The 16,071-nt window shown below is 31.2% G+C and overlaps 3 protein-coding genes across 12 annotated transcripts; all 3 read right to left on the bottom strand.

Annotated features, from left to right (window-relative positions):
• Positions 1-473: 473 nt before the first annotated feature.
• Positions 474-4,623, bottom strand: LOC139823358 (lipid storage droplets surface-binding protein 2-like). Of its 8 annotated transcripts, none has more exons than XM_071795820.1 (4): positions 4,223-4,623; positions 3,249-3,623; positions 2,850-3,135; positions 474-2,539 (listed from the first exon to the last, which is right to left on the bottom strand). In XM_071795820.1, the coding sequence occupies exons 2-4, from the start codon at positions 3,549-3,551 to the stop codon at positions 2,298-2,300; spliced, it is 831 nt and encodes a 276-aa protein (XP_071651921.1). In that variant the 5' UTR covers positions 3,552-3,623; positions 4,223-4,623; the 3' UTR covers positions 474-2,297. The 8 variants fall into 8 exon arrangements, with proteins under 8 accessions (XP_071651921.1, XP_071651919.1, XP_071651918.1 ...); XM_071795818.1 differs by having other exon boundaries at positions 4,227-4,623; XM_071795817.1 differs by having other exon boundaries at positions 4,314-4,623.
• Positions 4,624-5,205: 582 nt separating this feature from the next.
• Positions 5,206-8,888, bottom strand: LOC139823357 (lipid storage droplets surface-binding protein 2-like). 3 transcript variants are annotated; one of them, XM_071795811.1, is made up of 5 exons: positions 8,768-8,854; positions 7,837-7,874; positions 6,645-6,982; positions 6,080-6,329; positions 5,206-5,986 (listed from the first exon to the last, which is right to left on the bottom strand). In XM_071795811.1, the coding sequence occupies exons 2-5, from the start codon at positions 7,862-7,864 to the stop codon at positions 5,730-5,732; spliced, it is 873 nt and encodes a 290-aa protein (XP_071651912.1). In that variant the 5' UTR covers positions 7,865-7,874; positions 8,768-8,854; the 3' UTR covers positions 5,206-5,729. The 3 variants fall into 3 exon arrangements, with proteins under 3 accessions (XP_071651912.1, XP_071651913.1, XP_071651914.1); XM_071795812.1 differs by lacking the exon at positions 7,837-7,874 and having other exon boundaries at positions 8,768-8,888; XM_071795813.1 differs by lacking the exons at positions 7,837-7,874; positions 8,768-8,854 and adding an exon at positions 7,443-7,819.
• A 1,591-nt stretch (positions 8,889-10,479) lies between these two features.
• On the bottom strand, positions 10,480-13,606 carry LOC139823039 (lipid storage droplets surface-binding protein 2-like). The gene is made up of 4 exons (XM_071795308.1): positions 13,462-13,606; positions 12,158-12,507; positions 11,798-12,011; positions 10,480-11,345 (listed from the first exon to the last, which is right to left on the bottom strand). The coding sequence occupies exons 2-4, from the start codon at positions 12,467-12,469 to the stop codon at positions 11,083-11,085; spliced, it is 789 nt and encodes a 262-aa protein (XP_071651409.1). The 5' UTR covers positions 12,470-12,507; positions 13,462-13,606; the 3' UTR covers positions 10,480-11,082.
• Positions 13,607-16,071: the final 2,465 nt, after the last annotated feature.

The following is a 16,071-nucleotide window of genomic DNA, read 5'->3' as shown; positions in this document are numbered from 1 at the left end:
TAACAAAATTAAACGTGAAACGGGTACGAAGAAAACCATGATGAAGACGGCAAAAGCCCCGCCATCGTATCGCTAGCGACTACATGGGCGCGTATCTTCTCTCTCGCTGCGAGTTTGCTGAATACTCACGTATACGATGCCATCGCCATCACTTCATCCCGGTTTTCCGCGGGACGGGACGTGATAAATGCTCCGGCACTGACATCAGAAAAATATACTCTCGTTTCTTCAACGCTCGGTGCTCCGGCGCCGCGGCGTGCCCCTTATCTCGCGGCTCGAGACCGACTCTCTGAGAAATGGGTTGTTTTAAAAAAAAGCGGCCACGGTCGGATTTTTATATCGACTGTTTACATCTATTTCGCCTTAACAATCTTAACGTTGACCGCATGTGGATGTTAAACGCGAGCGTCGGCAACAGGACTACGTGATAAGCGCGAACACGGGGTAAATAAGTGTATTTCAATGCCAGTGTCTTTAATATACACATTTTTATATGCAATTATTTATACAAATGCGTTAGTAAGTACAGAAAATAAAAACAATTACAGGTTCGTGTATCGTTAATGTGAGTACAATTATATGCAGTCTGCCCGCTTTATAAGTCACTTGTCGCTTAGTTATCCGTAGAGTACGGAAGTTTGTGAAGTTTTACGAGGAGTTATTTTAAGCTAAAGTGCATTATGGGTGGTTATTTTTACGTTTGCCATTTATTAAACTAAACAGAATCTCTTCTACTTTTTTATTATTAGCGTCATTATCATTATACAAGAAAGAGGCAATTATTTAATTTTAAACAACATATAGACATTTATAAAGTAAAACTTCACAAATTTTTGCACTCTAAAACTCTACAAACCATTTCGCTCTTCAATGTTAACATATATATATTTTTGTTATACAACTTTCTTTTAATATATTACCAATTGTGCAAAATCTTATATTTATAATGCTTAATTTATTCACATTTATCTTATCCAAGTCAGAATAACACATGATACGATATGAAATGGGAATAAATTAGAGTCATTCTTTTCATCACAGTCGTCACAGTTAAAATCTCGATTTTCAACTTGTTTTAACATTCGTAATTATTCCTAGATACGTATTTTATTATACACTCTAACATCTAGAGTAAGTATACGTAAAATGCTATTATCTATTCGGGATCGATTTTGCTCAAGGGTATAACAATATTTTAAATAATCTTTTTACGTAAAAAAACAAACCTTATATACAAATCTAAATAAAAAAAAAATGGTAAAAATAAGATATTATTAAGCGTTCATGTAATGTGCGAGCACCACGCTTTTCGAGTACGTATGCCTGTCACATGATAACAGGGTCCGAAAAGCGAAGTCATCTATGAACACGGACAAATCTTTCCACGAAAAATATCGTACTACATTCTCAAAATAAGAACAACGATAACATCACTTTGATGATTCGTCCTCGCGAATATACAGTCTAATAATCCGACCAGCATTACAAACATTATTAACTAGATTAAAAATTTGTGGGTGTAACACATAGTGGTTAAGTATATATAAAGATAAATGCTCAAACGGAGATATTTTTTTCTTATTTTTAGTCTACTTTGGATTTAAAACACAATAAAATAAAAATAAATATACAGGATGTTACGTATGTAATGTATATACTATTACAATTATTTCCCTTTTGATATTAAATATTTTGGTAACTAAGTTTAAATTAAAATGCTATTTCACTAATTAATTTATTATAAATTTTTGATATTTATTTGTTTAATGTACAAAAATTAATTATTAAATTTTAAATTTTAAAATTTTAATTATTTAATTTTTAATTGTTAATAATTCAGAACTTTAATTCTTTAAGCTGAATAGAAATTATTTAAGCTTTAGTTAAATTTACGAAACAGAGAAAGCGCGTTGGAACATCCTGTATATTTATCGTCTCTATAAAAAATCAGTTTTTATTTGGGGATTTACTTTCTTCTTAAAAATAATTGGATAACTTTTTTTAACAAACGGCAGTTGGAAGATTATTTAAAAGGTCGGAAATGTGCAAATGCGAAATATCATGAGAAACGTTGCCGTATATCATGGCTGAGAGCACAGTTTCTTTTTAATCTATTTTGGACCGTGAAATTATTCCGCGAATAGTCACACGTTTCACGATGTCCGCATTAAGTAAAATTCGCCGTTTGCAAGTAAAATATACTCGTGTCGGGCATAATTTTTGTGTAAAAATGGCAAAAATAGTCTGATTTTTTAAGTGCTATCGCATACGCGATTAAAACGGACTAGAGCGTGTTTCTAAGACGAGAAGAGGCAGTCGCTGAATAATTTAAAAATGAAACTCACTACCGATTCCAAGAAATTGATAGCCTGGATAACCACAAGCGCATGTAACACCAAAATAAGTATTTCTATCTTATACATATGCTGCAACCTCTCCATTAACGCGTAGTAAATACGTCTGTATGCTCGAGTACTGAATTCGCTCAGTCTTTCCATCGTATGATGCAGCTTAACGTGTTCGCTACATAAATACCGCTCTGTAAACATAAATTAATTAAATTAATTAGAGAAAACATATTTTCTGATTAATTGATTGTGATAAAGTTGTCGTATAATTTTATGTACATGTGTTATGTAAAATTGATTGCAGATCGCAGGAGCTTACATTTATGACATTTTAGAAAGAGCATGCCTTTTTCAATTATCACATATTTTGTATGTGCGACAACTTTTTCTTTAAGTTACACTTAAAGTTACACTTTTCTTATGTATTCCACTTTAAATAAGAAACAAATTTTACTAGATAGATTTATTTTTAAATCCGTAAAAACAAAATGTGCACATTACCTGTATCAGTGTGAATTTCCTCTTCCGGAGGAGGTAGATACTTGTCCAACATAACTTCAGCAAAATCAGTCGTATTGTCAACAGTCTTTAAAATATTGATACCAGTTTCAGTTGACATGACCTTGTCGGCTTGTTGCCAGCTATAGATACGTAAGTAATGAACCTTGTAATAAGTAAGTAACGTCATAACCCTTACTCTCTGCTTGGTTTCCTGCTTTAAATCGGTAAAAGTTTTAACTGCAGGACGGAGACGTTCAGATACCATAGACTTGGTGCGATCTAATATCTAGAAAAGGAAGAATATAAAAAAGTGAACATATTTTAATATAAGTCTGAAATCAAATAAAGTAAATAAAAATCCATATTATGGATAGAAATATATGTTTGTGTATGTATCACCTGTTTGGGTTCTTCTTTGATTATCGGTAGATTTACTTCGACGAAATCGATGCCTTGACACAGTGTTTTATCCAGCGTATAAATTGGTTTCTCCATCAATCGAGCAACTGGCAGGGACTTCTCTATCATCGTATTCACCACACTCTCAACAGTGTCAAAGGCCCAATTCACAAATGTGTTTGTGCCTTTTACACGTTCGTATACCTCTGTAGATTTATCCCATAAGTAGTTCACGCTGGGTATTTTACGTGCGCGATCGACAGCTTGAATTCGATAAGACTGATCCGAGAATTCCGTATCCATGGCTGTAATTGAATAGAGATCTCCTTTTCATGGATAAAACGAATAACCTCTCGGTTCTGGTGACTGCACAGTCTGTGAAAAGATATTAAAGTTATTCTAACAGCAATTAAATTCTTAGTAAAACAATTTTAATAAAACCAGCGAGATGAAATTTCGTGAGAAACTGACTATAAATTGAATTGAATATTTTTCAACAAACTCCTTTACTTCAGGAAATACATGAGGAGACGGAGAACGACGCAAGTGCGCGTTAAAAGTATAAATTGTGTACATAAATTATTGACGTAGAATGCAAATGAACAAAAGGATAAATAATTTACGAACGTAGAAGCAATTGTCCTTTACTCCGATACTTAACACTCAATGAGACATTCTTTACCATCGGCATTACATCATAAGAGTCATTATTACATTAGGCACCCCATGACTTAATAATAAATATTCAGATTCCATTAGCGCATTCCCCTTATACATGAATTGCAATTTAAACAGGACATACACGGCGTTCGCGAAGCAAAAGTACGTTTAAACACACTGAGCGAGAACTAATAAATGATTGGAGCACAAAGCATCAGCGAGCGCCGTAGGAATGCGCGCGGCTTACTACGTCTCATTGTTCGCTCCGATCGATGGAAACGTGCGAGCGAGTATAGTTATAGACATGTACGTACGTACGCGTCTCAAGATCAATGCCACGGCCGTGAATTGACAAGGTGGTCCGACCGATACGTGATATGATAAAGCGAAACCGTTGACACTTACTCGACGCGATCGTCGCGACTGGACGCCAGCAGGCCTGCTGCCCTATGGCAGCTATGGCTTTGTATTCCTCCTTCTTTGTTACTCTTTCTTTCTTTTATTCTCTTCTCTCACTGTCCCTCTCCACATGCATCGGAGCCTTTGTACCTTGATCCCTGACTCATTTCACTACGAAATTTGTTTATGCGGACGATTGCGAGTTCAATTATTTATACACTCTTACGTAGTAGCAAATAAGTTGCTCCGTTTGCTGTCATTTTTCATCACCCGGTATTGAGCGGAAATATGGTTGTCACGAGATGCCACGAGATTACGCCGCTACTGTCAAGTTCTCGATAGTAGTCTCATTTCGGAGCGTGCGTCGGTAAAGACTGAGACAGTCTATAAATATTGATCGAAATAAATTTCTAAATAAAAATTTTTTTAAATTTTGTTAAATTTCATGAAATTCGCTAAAATCTTATTTTTAAAATTTAATAATTTTTACATTTAATTAAAATTTAAAATAATTATTTAACTTTTCATTATTTGCATAAATATTATTTGAATCCAATAAACTAATGTCCAAAAAAAATATAAAAGTAAATGAAAAACAAATGACGCATAAAAAGTTATTGTACTAATTTTGGTCTTTTTCTTAATATTTTTATTAGAAAATATAAGATATATCAGTTTTATCGCCTTTGTGAAATTATATGAAAAATAAAGAAATGTAAAGGGAAGAGGGTGGTAACTACGTACGATATAGATCTTCCTTTTTATCATATTAGATGAAATAATCTTTAGGAAATGATCGTTATAGTTCATTCTTTAACTTTGTTTTAAAAAAATTAAATTTTCTAATGTCAATTTTTTCTTTTTAGATCAATCAGGATGATTAATAATACAAGAAACATTTTCTCCAAAATTATATTTTAGCATGCATCTGCATAATACTTTATAAAATATATATTTAACATTTATTTCTCATAGTAGTTTGTAGTTCATCGTAAGCGTAGGAAATGTACCAATACCTGGACACGTACCTGTGTCAGTTTACTTCAATTCATCAATTTACTTTTTATATGTTTACTTTTTATACTTTTTTACTTTGTAAAAATTATCTGATAAACTAGGTTTAAAATAAGTTACCTAATGTTTAATAAAAACGAAATATTCACATTTATTTATAGTTGCTCGAATTAAAAACATTACTTCTTTGTATCGACATATTTTTCATTTTTAACAAAGTGCTTTCGTTAAAAAAAATTATTAAAAAGTCTTACCAAAAATTTTTATACAATATTTTCAACTTTGATACAAATACAAAATTTTTTTTTATACATTTTTCTTCATAGTGCGTAACAAATTAATTAAATTATGCTCGATTTAAACGCGTATGAACTCATCGAACAAATAAAGCGTCTTTAAACTTTCGGTTTATTTTTTCTCCTCGTCCTTGTTCTCTGTCGGGCTGTTGGTTTCCTTCTCATCCGTCTGTTTCTGCCCAAGGTTCAAATATTGCGTAAGATGGAGAATTTCCACTACTCTGGATATGTACGTTGCTACGTCTTCCTTCCTTACTGTCTTCAATTGCGCGGAAACCGAATGGTAAACACGATTAGCGGTTTTCGATGACAGCTGACCAATCGTTTGTACCGCGTGAAGCACTTTGTTCTCATCCGCGGAGACGGGACCTGTAATAACATCATCATCATCATCATCATTAAAACGATGCCAGTCAGTTAATCAATATAATACGAAAGCTAATGAAATTTCCGAGAACGTACTTGGCGCATTCTTTTCTCCTTCGACCGGTGGGAAGTAATGGTCCAATAAACGATTGACGAGCACGCTGGTATTGTCAACGCCTTGTACAGCCATGTTTCCGTATTGCGTGCTTAAGAGCTCGTTCGCTTTAGTTATACTGATCTCTTTCAGCGTAGATGCCTGTTGCGTGGCTGATTCCTTTGCCGTGTTAAGTTTCTCGATGGTAGGCTGTAGGGAGCTGTTCATAACCGCTTTGGCGGCGTCGTATATCTGTCAAATGCCAGGAAACCATTAATTTCTTCTCATCAACTTCACAATTAATTAAACAAGTGGTACATAACTCAGATTATTTCAAATTGTTTATCTTTACTATTTATTTAATTTGTATATTATATTAATTGTATTTTGTTAACATTAAAAAAAAATTTAGAAGCGTAATAAAATTAAATTTTAATAGCCAGGGAAATTAATTTGTAAATAAATTTGGAAAAAAAGAAATTTTTCTAAGTTTAAATACACTCAGATTTTGCGTAGTTATCCCACTGTTCGGGGACTGAAAGAAGGCAGGTTTCCTTTAGCGTTTACCTGCTGAGGTGGTTTCTTCACGATCGGAACTTTTTGTTCGACTATGTCCAATCCTTCGCATAGCTTCTGATCGACGGCATTGATCTGTCCTTCGAATTTCTTGGCCAAGGGTGCAGCAAGCGGTACGGCGGTAGCGGTCGCATAATCCAGCCCTGCCTCGGCATAGCTCAGAGCCCAATTTACCAGATGATGAGAATCCTTAACGTAAGAATATGTAGATCCCGTCTTCTCAATCGCCGAATGGACCACCGGAATGTTTTTCACTCGATCTAGCACCTCGAGGCGAGGAGCATCGGTGGCGGAGTTTGCTGTTGCCTTATTTACGTCGGCCATTCTCTCTATACCAAACAAAATAAAATTTAAAATTGACATTCATAACGCTTGTTTCGAAAATGGCATATATCAAACTTGGCATTCTTTGTCAATAAAAATACATTGTATTAAAATATATTCATATCTAATATGTGCGATTTAAATATATGTGCTTTTTCAAATTTATAATTCAAATTTCACGATTTATGCCATTTTTATGAATACATAGATTGATAAAACAGTGCGATATAAATAAAAACTATAATAAGCTGCGATCTCACGTTAACAGTGCGTGATGATATTATGCGGATTTAAATTAGATTCGTGGCAACGCTGAGTTATTTGTGCTACACTTTTTACAATTTTACGTAAGTGGCTGTATGACGATAATTATGTGTATCGCTCGATTATGCACGTATACTCGTATATTTTAAAGATAAATGCGTACGATGTGGCAAGCAAATATTTTTCCAGAGATCTTTGTACCTTAAATTCAGTAGCCGGTGAATAAAACTCGTTATTTATCTCGTTATCTAATTATGTGTCAAGCCAGACGCGTACTTTGATACCGTTGTATATATATATATATAGCTCAAAGATCAAACTTCCTCCATTTTTTCCTAGTAAATCTACATATGTGCGATTGGCGAATTAAAAAAAAACAAAAGAAGAAGACAAAAGAAAATATACCGGTAAATAAAATCATTGTGATACATGTAGATTGTAGTATGTATGGTATACGTATGTACTATAAATGTTCAGTTTGGTGTTTCATACATTTATCTACGGCATGTGTAAAACAATGCCGAAAAAAGGAAACGTAAAATATAAAGCAAAATCAAATATTTAGATTTTCATTACACGAACTAATATACTCAACTGATCATTAGATTATGAGTGTAATACATGACTCATCCGCTGGAACAGACGAGGAAATAGTAAACTATTCTTCATTGCTATTGAGTCGCTATTGTATGAAATGCACACAGTACGTTTGGAAATAATGCTCTCTTTGTATTTCACATCCTTTTTAAAATATCGCTTTTAATGAAAGAGACTTGATTTTATACCTTCCTTGTAATAATTCAATTTTATTAATTTAATTAAATTAATTAATGTAGTCTAATAATTTCTTTATAATCTTTTAACAATCTGATTTAAAATATCGTTTTTAAATTATAAAATTAATTATTTCAGATTATCTTTAACAATGAATTATTACTACGCAGTTTCTTTCTAATATATCGCGAGAATAAAAGTGCTAATATTCTATGTACGGGGATCATCCATAACACAAACTTTCTCTTGTTCGAGAAGACTATTGATGTTTCTTATGAAATATTTACTTTAGCTAGGTCAAGTTATAACGTACAACTCTGTGTTTACCCGACGTGAAACCGTACCTAACATTCCAAATACAGATCAACACAATATTATAGTAAATTATTATTACATGAGTATAAATTATTGTATATAATGCATATGTAACCTCACATTAGTTGTTCAATAAGTATTTAAAATGCCAAAAATTATTTGTTAATACAATTATAATTACTAATATTTATTAAACTTAATTAATATAAAATGCCAGTTCATTCACAGTGGTGGTCATGTTAAAAGATGTAATTTTAACATAGAGGATAACACAGTAGTACTAGTTATACTTTCTTGCAATATGAATTATACTAAATATAAATACTTATTTGTATTATTTCAGCAAAATGTATTATTTTACATAATATAAATTTAAAAATTGATATCTTATCAATCTTAATGTTTTCTTATTTCACTTTATTTTAATATATACTTACATTTGTATATAACTTGCTGAGGAGAATTACTTGATAGGCAGATGCGTACAACTGATTTATACGAGACGCCGGGTAAGACTGTCGTTATATCTGTGTTAAAACCGGTAACCTACGGGGGAACGTCATTAAGTGGGGAGACCGGCACAGTACCGTCAGTTAGACGGGCGTCAGATACCCTCCTTTAAAAGAAGGTAGAAATAGAAATAATTTTACACTCGTTTTGTTTGCAAAGAGAAATTTTATTCTAATCACAAGAAATTGAAACAATGAGAGATAGATATTATTTTATACTTTTATAATTAGTGGAATAAAATTATTCAATTTTATTATAAAAATCTTAGGAAAGCAATTGATGATAAGATTTCTTTGATTTATGTTATGTACATCTTTTTTTTATACCTGATATGCTCGATTTAAATATAATTTGGAAAATCACCTAATTTTTTATATATTATTCTTTATTTTAATTATTTGTTATTTAGTCATTCAATATTTCAAAGTAACAAAAGCAATCTCTTAATTTATGTCTAAATTTTAAACAATGTTTCTTGAATGAAGAGACTCGTTTTTGAAAGATTATTTTAATGTCTCATTTAAAATAATTCTTGTAATTTTTATTACACGTTGTTACATCGAATTATAGTTCGATTTCATCACACGATAGTTTATCTGATGTGTCTTTACTTTGGGTTCCACGTAACACGAGTACGTCTGTGGTCCCATTTATGCTTCTGCGCAGTGAGGAAAGAGAAGGTCTCGTAACATCCGTGACGTGGCGGTCATACACTTCTTTTCTACGCACTTCTATAAATATACGTGGAGAGCGAATGAACAGTCCACGAAGTTGACCCTACGGCGAAAAATGATAATTGGAAATAATGTTGATGCCGTTTAATGAATCATGAATCTGACGCAACTTTTTAACGTTCCGAGATATTTGTCTGTCATGCTCACCCTATCCCTGTGGCTTCATTGTTCATTAGCTTCATTAGTTCAAGAAATTTTATCATACGCGATAGTATATGACCGAGAAATGTGAAGAATTATGATCATTTATTGCAATAAGGAATAATCGCAATGAGTATATATATATATATATATGATTATTTCGATAAGTTCCTATTGTTCATTCATATTGTTCTAGGTAACATGATAAGAGCAGAAATAAATTGTTTCTTCAATAAATATTACAGACTTAAGAAAAATAATAAAAGTAGTGAAGTATTTTCTATTAAATGTCGAATTTATCATTTCCAAGCTTAAATTTCGTCAAATTTTAATAAATAAATGTTTATAAAATTATAAAATAGTATAATTTAGATAGTAATAATAAAACACTATTGCATTTTTACCTACACACATTTATTAGATTGGTATATTAATTAAACGTACGAAATAAAAATTTTCATTGCAATTATATTTGTTATATATTTGTTACATTTATTTAGTGTACAAAATACATATCAACATTTAGTTTTAAAATGGGAAAAAATATCCTTTTTTTTGTCAATAATAATATGTGAAAATTTCGTATGTAATGATTAAAAGAAGATTACACAGTTCGAAGGATCTCAGTATAAGGCTTTGAATCGTTAAACGGAGCATTTCTATTTATATACGTATAACATATATACACATATATATTATATATATAAATATAAAATTGTATAACATATGGAATTATATTTATACATGGTACTGAGATCCAATAATTATCTGAAACCTCACATTTTTCGATTTTATTCAAATTTATGCACAACTGAATTATATAAAAAATATACATATATTTTTAATATATATCAATATATATTATATATAACAATTATAGTGTTTGTAGGCCATTATTTTATTTCATTTTGGCTAATATTTATGGTGGAAATTTCTGAAGTTTATTGCGTTCATACCTTTCCTTGTCTTATTCATCTACTTTCGCACATTCATGGTAATACAAAATATATAAATAAAACTTGTCTGTACACAATTCTATATCTCATTTTTACAATTGCATTTTTTTTTATATTTTGTATTTAGAGAGTAACATAAAGGAATATTAGCGCTCCGTTGATGCAGAATATTTTCGCATGTCGATTGCTTTTTCGGTTGCGAGGAATTAGCACATGCGATCACGATATTTCAATTCTTAACGATATTCACAAAACATATTCACCGCAAATAACAATTATATGCGCATAATTATTAATTAAAAATAAATATAAACGTTATTTCCAGTGATAATTACAAATGATATTTTTCAATGGTTATTAAATAACCATACGTGGAGATATTTCGAGAAAAACGGGATGGAAGCAGTGCTTTTATTCGCTCTTTTCCTTTTCATCCTGTGGCTCTTCTTTTATTTCACCATTAGCTTGTGGCTTTTCGTTGACAGTGTGAAGATATTTCGTGAGTCGAAGGAACTCGACTAAACTGTTGACATAAGCCTTCAATAAACCATCCTTCTTGATCGTGCTCAGGTGGTTTATTATGTTTAGATACACACGTCGAGCAGCTTTATTCGACAGGTGACCGACTGTTTGTAGAGTATGTAACAGCTTGTCCTCCTCAGCTGTGTTTATGTCTGTAATCAAATGTTTATTATTAAAATAATATATTTTAAAAAGTATTTTTGTATATTTAGGGATAAATCTGGACAGTTATTTGATCTAAATTTTATTACTACATTTTAATAATAAAAGACATTTTTATTATTAAAAAAGAAATTAGAATTAAATTTTAATAATAATGAAAGAGAACGGTAATTTGGTGGCTATTATAATTACGACGATAAACTCTTATTGTCATGTCAGTTACTTTCACTAACTTTCTCGTTGACTCGTAACTCGCCGACTTTCATTACGTTCTAGTATTACTTTGCTTAGAATATTCTGGTATACACTTGGCTTAGAATATTTTAATATTTTAAAAAATAAAGAACTTAATTTATACATACTTTTTATAGTTCCTAGTTATTCAGTAATTTAGATAAACCATTTTAATAAGTTGTCAAAAAATAAAAAATATACACTTTACCTATCGGTTTTTCTTCTTCTTGTGCAGGGAAGTATCTGTCAATGAGCTTATCAACGGCAACGGCCGTGTTATCTATACCTCTCACGGCCACACTGCCATAGCGTGTATCAAGTATTTGATTGGCCGTATTCCAGCTGATGTCTCGCAAATTCGTCGCTTGTAGCAAAATCATATCGTTTACATGCGAAATTCTTGATACTGCTTTCTCATAAATCTAAAGAAATATATCCAATATATTAATGTACTTATTTTATCAGTTTCAACTTTTAATTTATCAAAAGACATACGGATGCGAATACAAATCGATAAGCTAATATTCATTAATTACAATTATACAGTAGAGAGAGATCTGTCACAAACCTGTGCGGGTTTCTCCTTCACCAGCGGCACTTTTTCTTCGATTTTATCGAGACCGAAGCATAACGTGTGATCGACGAAATTTATGGGGCTCTGAAGTTTTTTCGCGATGGGCACGGCGATGGGTATTGCTTGTCTCGTCGCAATGTTTATGGATGATTCGGCGGTACTCAGAGCCCAATTCATCAACTGATGCGAACCCTTCACTCTAGAATACGTCTCTGCAGATTTGATGACCGCCAACTCAACGATGGGTAATTCCATCACGCGATCAAAGACCTTTAGATGGGGAAGTTGCGCCACTTCTGTCGCCATGTTTCCGGATAAGTTTGTCACGCGTACGTCGAAAATATCTGTTTAAATAAAAACACATTTTTGCAAAGATGATTTATAAATTTATCAAAGTGACGATTGTGAACTTATTAAAGACATTTCGAAGAAAGTATATTGCAAAATATATTTAAACGTATGTATAGAGAGATATGGCAGATCATGTTAGAGCAAACTATATATATTCGATGAAAAGATTAGATATATTTAAATAAACTTACTGAAGAGAACTATTCGTATTATTATATATTTAATAATAAATAAATAATGAGATTTTATATAAAACTTTCTAAAACTTCTCAGCAAAAATATTTTTCGCATGTATTCTTTTGCATTTTATATAATATTAAATTAAATAACAATTTAAACAATTGATTTGTCGAGGCACTTTACTAAAGCGCTGAAAGAGCAACTCCGGAAATCGTCTTTTATGACGATAAATGAAGAGACGTAAATATCAATATCTTTGAATACGAGTAACATAATATTTTCGAGTTCGGCAATGTCCTTGAGATGTCGATAGAATCTAGACATATTCACGATTGCGTCGAATTACTTAATTATTTTTATTTACCGTTAAATAATCGTAACATTACTTAAACAATTTTAATGCACAGGTTATCGTAGTAAAAATTAAAACTTCATAAGAGAATGAGATGCGAGATAAATTTCGCGGCTCCAAATTGAACAAACAATTTACCTAAACAACTTAATGATAACTTTGTTGTGTAATGTGCTATATAACAATATAACTTTTTATAAGACACACAAGAATTCTCGACGATCCACACGTACATGCAACAGCAGTAAAATGTTGCGAAAGAACTACTGTCGTAACTTTCAACTTGAAATTTTCGTAAATCTAACAGTTTACTGTAAAATAGAACTTCTGTCTTGTATCAGTCAAACGTACGGAGATAAAATTTCGATAAACAAGAATTTGAAACATCACTATCTTGTCACAAAATAATACTCACGGTCTCGGATTAACAGTCGATCAGCAGGTAGTTGTTCGCCGGTGTGACTCTCGAACGCGTCTGGTGCCTCGACACGAATGCTGACTCCAGTCACGCACGTTGAACACTTATAACGTGGAGAATCGCCTGCGCAGTGAACGCAGTTTGAATAAGCCAATACTGACCGACGTACGACATGTGTTAATGGTTACCAGATACGAAAACGTCCTCACGGTCAGATTCTTAGGTACCTGCTGTTCATCCCTTGATCTCGTGAGAGCAAAATCGTTTTTAACTAAGAATTCAGGAGGATTCAGGAAAGAATAGAGAATATATATACATATATGTACGTGCTTGTCAAATCTATATATAAGCATTAGTTCTTATTTTATTCTTTCTTTAACTGTAAAATTATTTTTTCTTTATTATACACAAACATTAACTTTTCTATTCTTTAACTATTCTTCACAAAATTATTGAAATTTTATCGCGCAGATGCGATATTTTAAATAAAATATAATATAACTGTTTCTCTCTAATATGTAGAATTGTAGACATTCCTTTGGAGCTTCCAAATAAAATTTTTTTTAATTATTCGTTATACGTACAACATTCACTTTCGGGACCAACTTTTAATGCATTTTACGCAATTATATCGTCCAACCGTGGCTAGATAATACATTATTCCTTTCAAAGGAAGCAGAATGCATAACACACGCAAAGGTCAATCCCATAGAATAATGTAATGAGCTAAAAGTGAGAACGTATAAATGTTTTGCCTTCCTGTTTTTTGTACATTAGTACATAATATACAATATTTTTAGTTAACTTAAATGAACCAAAAAATAAAATATTTTTGTCTATTTTTCTAATATAGGTATGTATAATCATGGAAAAAATATATTTTAATTACAATTTATACATAAACCGCAAATTATTAAACAATATGTGAAATAATTTGTACCCCTCTAAGTCTAAGCAAAATAATAGTTTTAGGAAAACATTATTAATTTTCTTTTACTGCTTTCCCATGCTCCCTAATTATTATGCAGAATAGATATTTCTCATACAACATATATTTGTAGTATAGTGCTGTGAAATGAAAAGGGGACATAGTTCCTCACTGTCCTTTTCCATAATCATGTCTTCTCTGTACAAAGTCCATTCCGTCTACATCGTCAAATAGATAATTTAGCTGTTATCATCGCTGATGTGATTGTCGTATAAGCGGATAGAGACGGCTTAAAAATTATCGAAAGAATCCAGACACGTCCGGCTTCCGTAAAAAATATTTTGACTTCAAAATTCTATTATTTAAAAGATTTCTTAAACGGCAAATCTTTGAAATTAGCTGTTTACTTAGGAAGTTATAATCTTTTTCATCATTGATATAGCATTAATAAATTATGCAATATATGAAATTCTATTATTGTTAATTACTACAATTATGTTTCCTTTAAAATATTTCCGCTAAATAATTATTTGATTAGCATCACTAACTGACCTATTCATGACAGTTTATAATCAAAATTTACTATAGAAATTGAAAATTTAAAAATTAATGAAGCAAGAATTTATATTATTTTTAAATTATTATTTCTTGTTCTCAGTTTTATAATAATAATACATGATTAATTTAATACAAGTTTTACGATTTGCACAGATAATTGATAACAATTTGTTAATATGCTTTGATTTTCTTAAATTATTCCATTTTTTTATAGGAAAATAATCAGACAATTAAAAATTATAAACTTTGATATTATAAACTATGAACAAAATTTATCTGATGGCCAGTTTAAGGTTAAACTATATAATTATCATAAGAATCTCATAATAAGAAGCAATTTAAAGTTGTTCCTATATATTTACTTGATTAAATTCCAAAGTCCACAGACATATAAATACATACACATGCAAATACTTTCAGCTAGACGGTGCGATTTATAGATAAACTTTTATCACGCGGCGCATGAAGTACTGCGTGAACTTCAAATAAATGTGATACGTCTTGTTCATCTGACCTCAATCGTTTGAGTAATTCTTTCAAGAATTTCTTGATTTCTGAATTGTGATCATAGTTCAACAAATTAATACGTAAATGTGTGTTAAATTATTTAAAAGTGATTTAGAAATATATTATTAGCAATTACGAGGCACTTTTTAAGATCTAATATACTTTATACTAAAAAAATCTTAAAACACATTATAGTTAGATGTGTTTATATAAAAATCTGTATAAAGATCTTTGATATATATTATAATAAAAGAGATTATTATAATATTACATATAATTCTGCATTAGCATTTTGTTAATATTAGTATAAAACTATTAATTTGGAATTATCGATAATATTTAATAACAACAAATATATATTTAATAATGAGAAATATTACTTTTTAAACATAATGTACATATATTATTTTTAATGTCAGTATTTAATTGAAAAACTCACCATTTTATCTGCCGTTATTATACGTTGAAAATGTGCATTGTGATTTGCTTGAGGAACACAGGAAGATAGATTAATCCTGGAAGTAACGAATTTCTCCACTTTCACTGTGGAAAGAAATCTGAAGAGAACGTCACGTTAACGGTATGTTAGTGTGTGACGTCTCACGATCTTTTCA

Source organism: Temnothorax longispinosus, chromosome 12 (genome assembly GCF_030848805.1).
Source record: "Temnothorax longispinosus isolate EJ_2023e chromosome 12, Tlon_JGU_v1, whole genome shotgun sequence".
Classification (NCBI taxonomy): Eukaryota; Metazoa; Arthropoda; class Insecta; order Hymenoptera; family Formicidae; genus Temnothorax; species Temnothorax longispinosus.
This window is presented reverse-complemented; position numbering and strand designations above follow the sequence as displayed.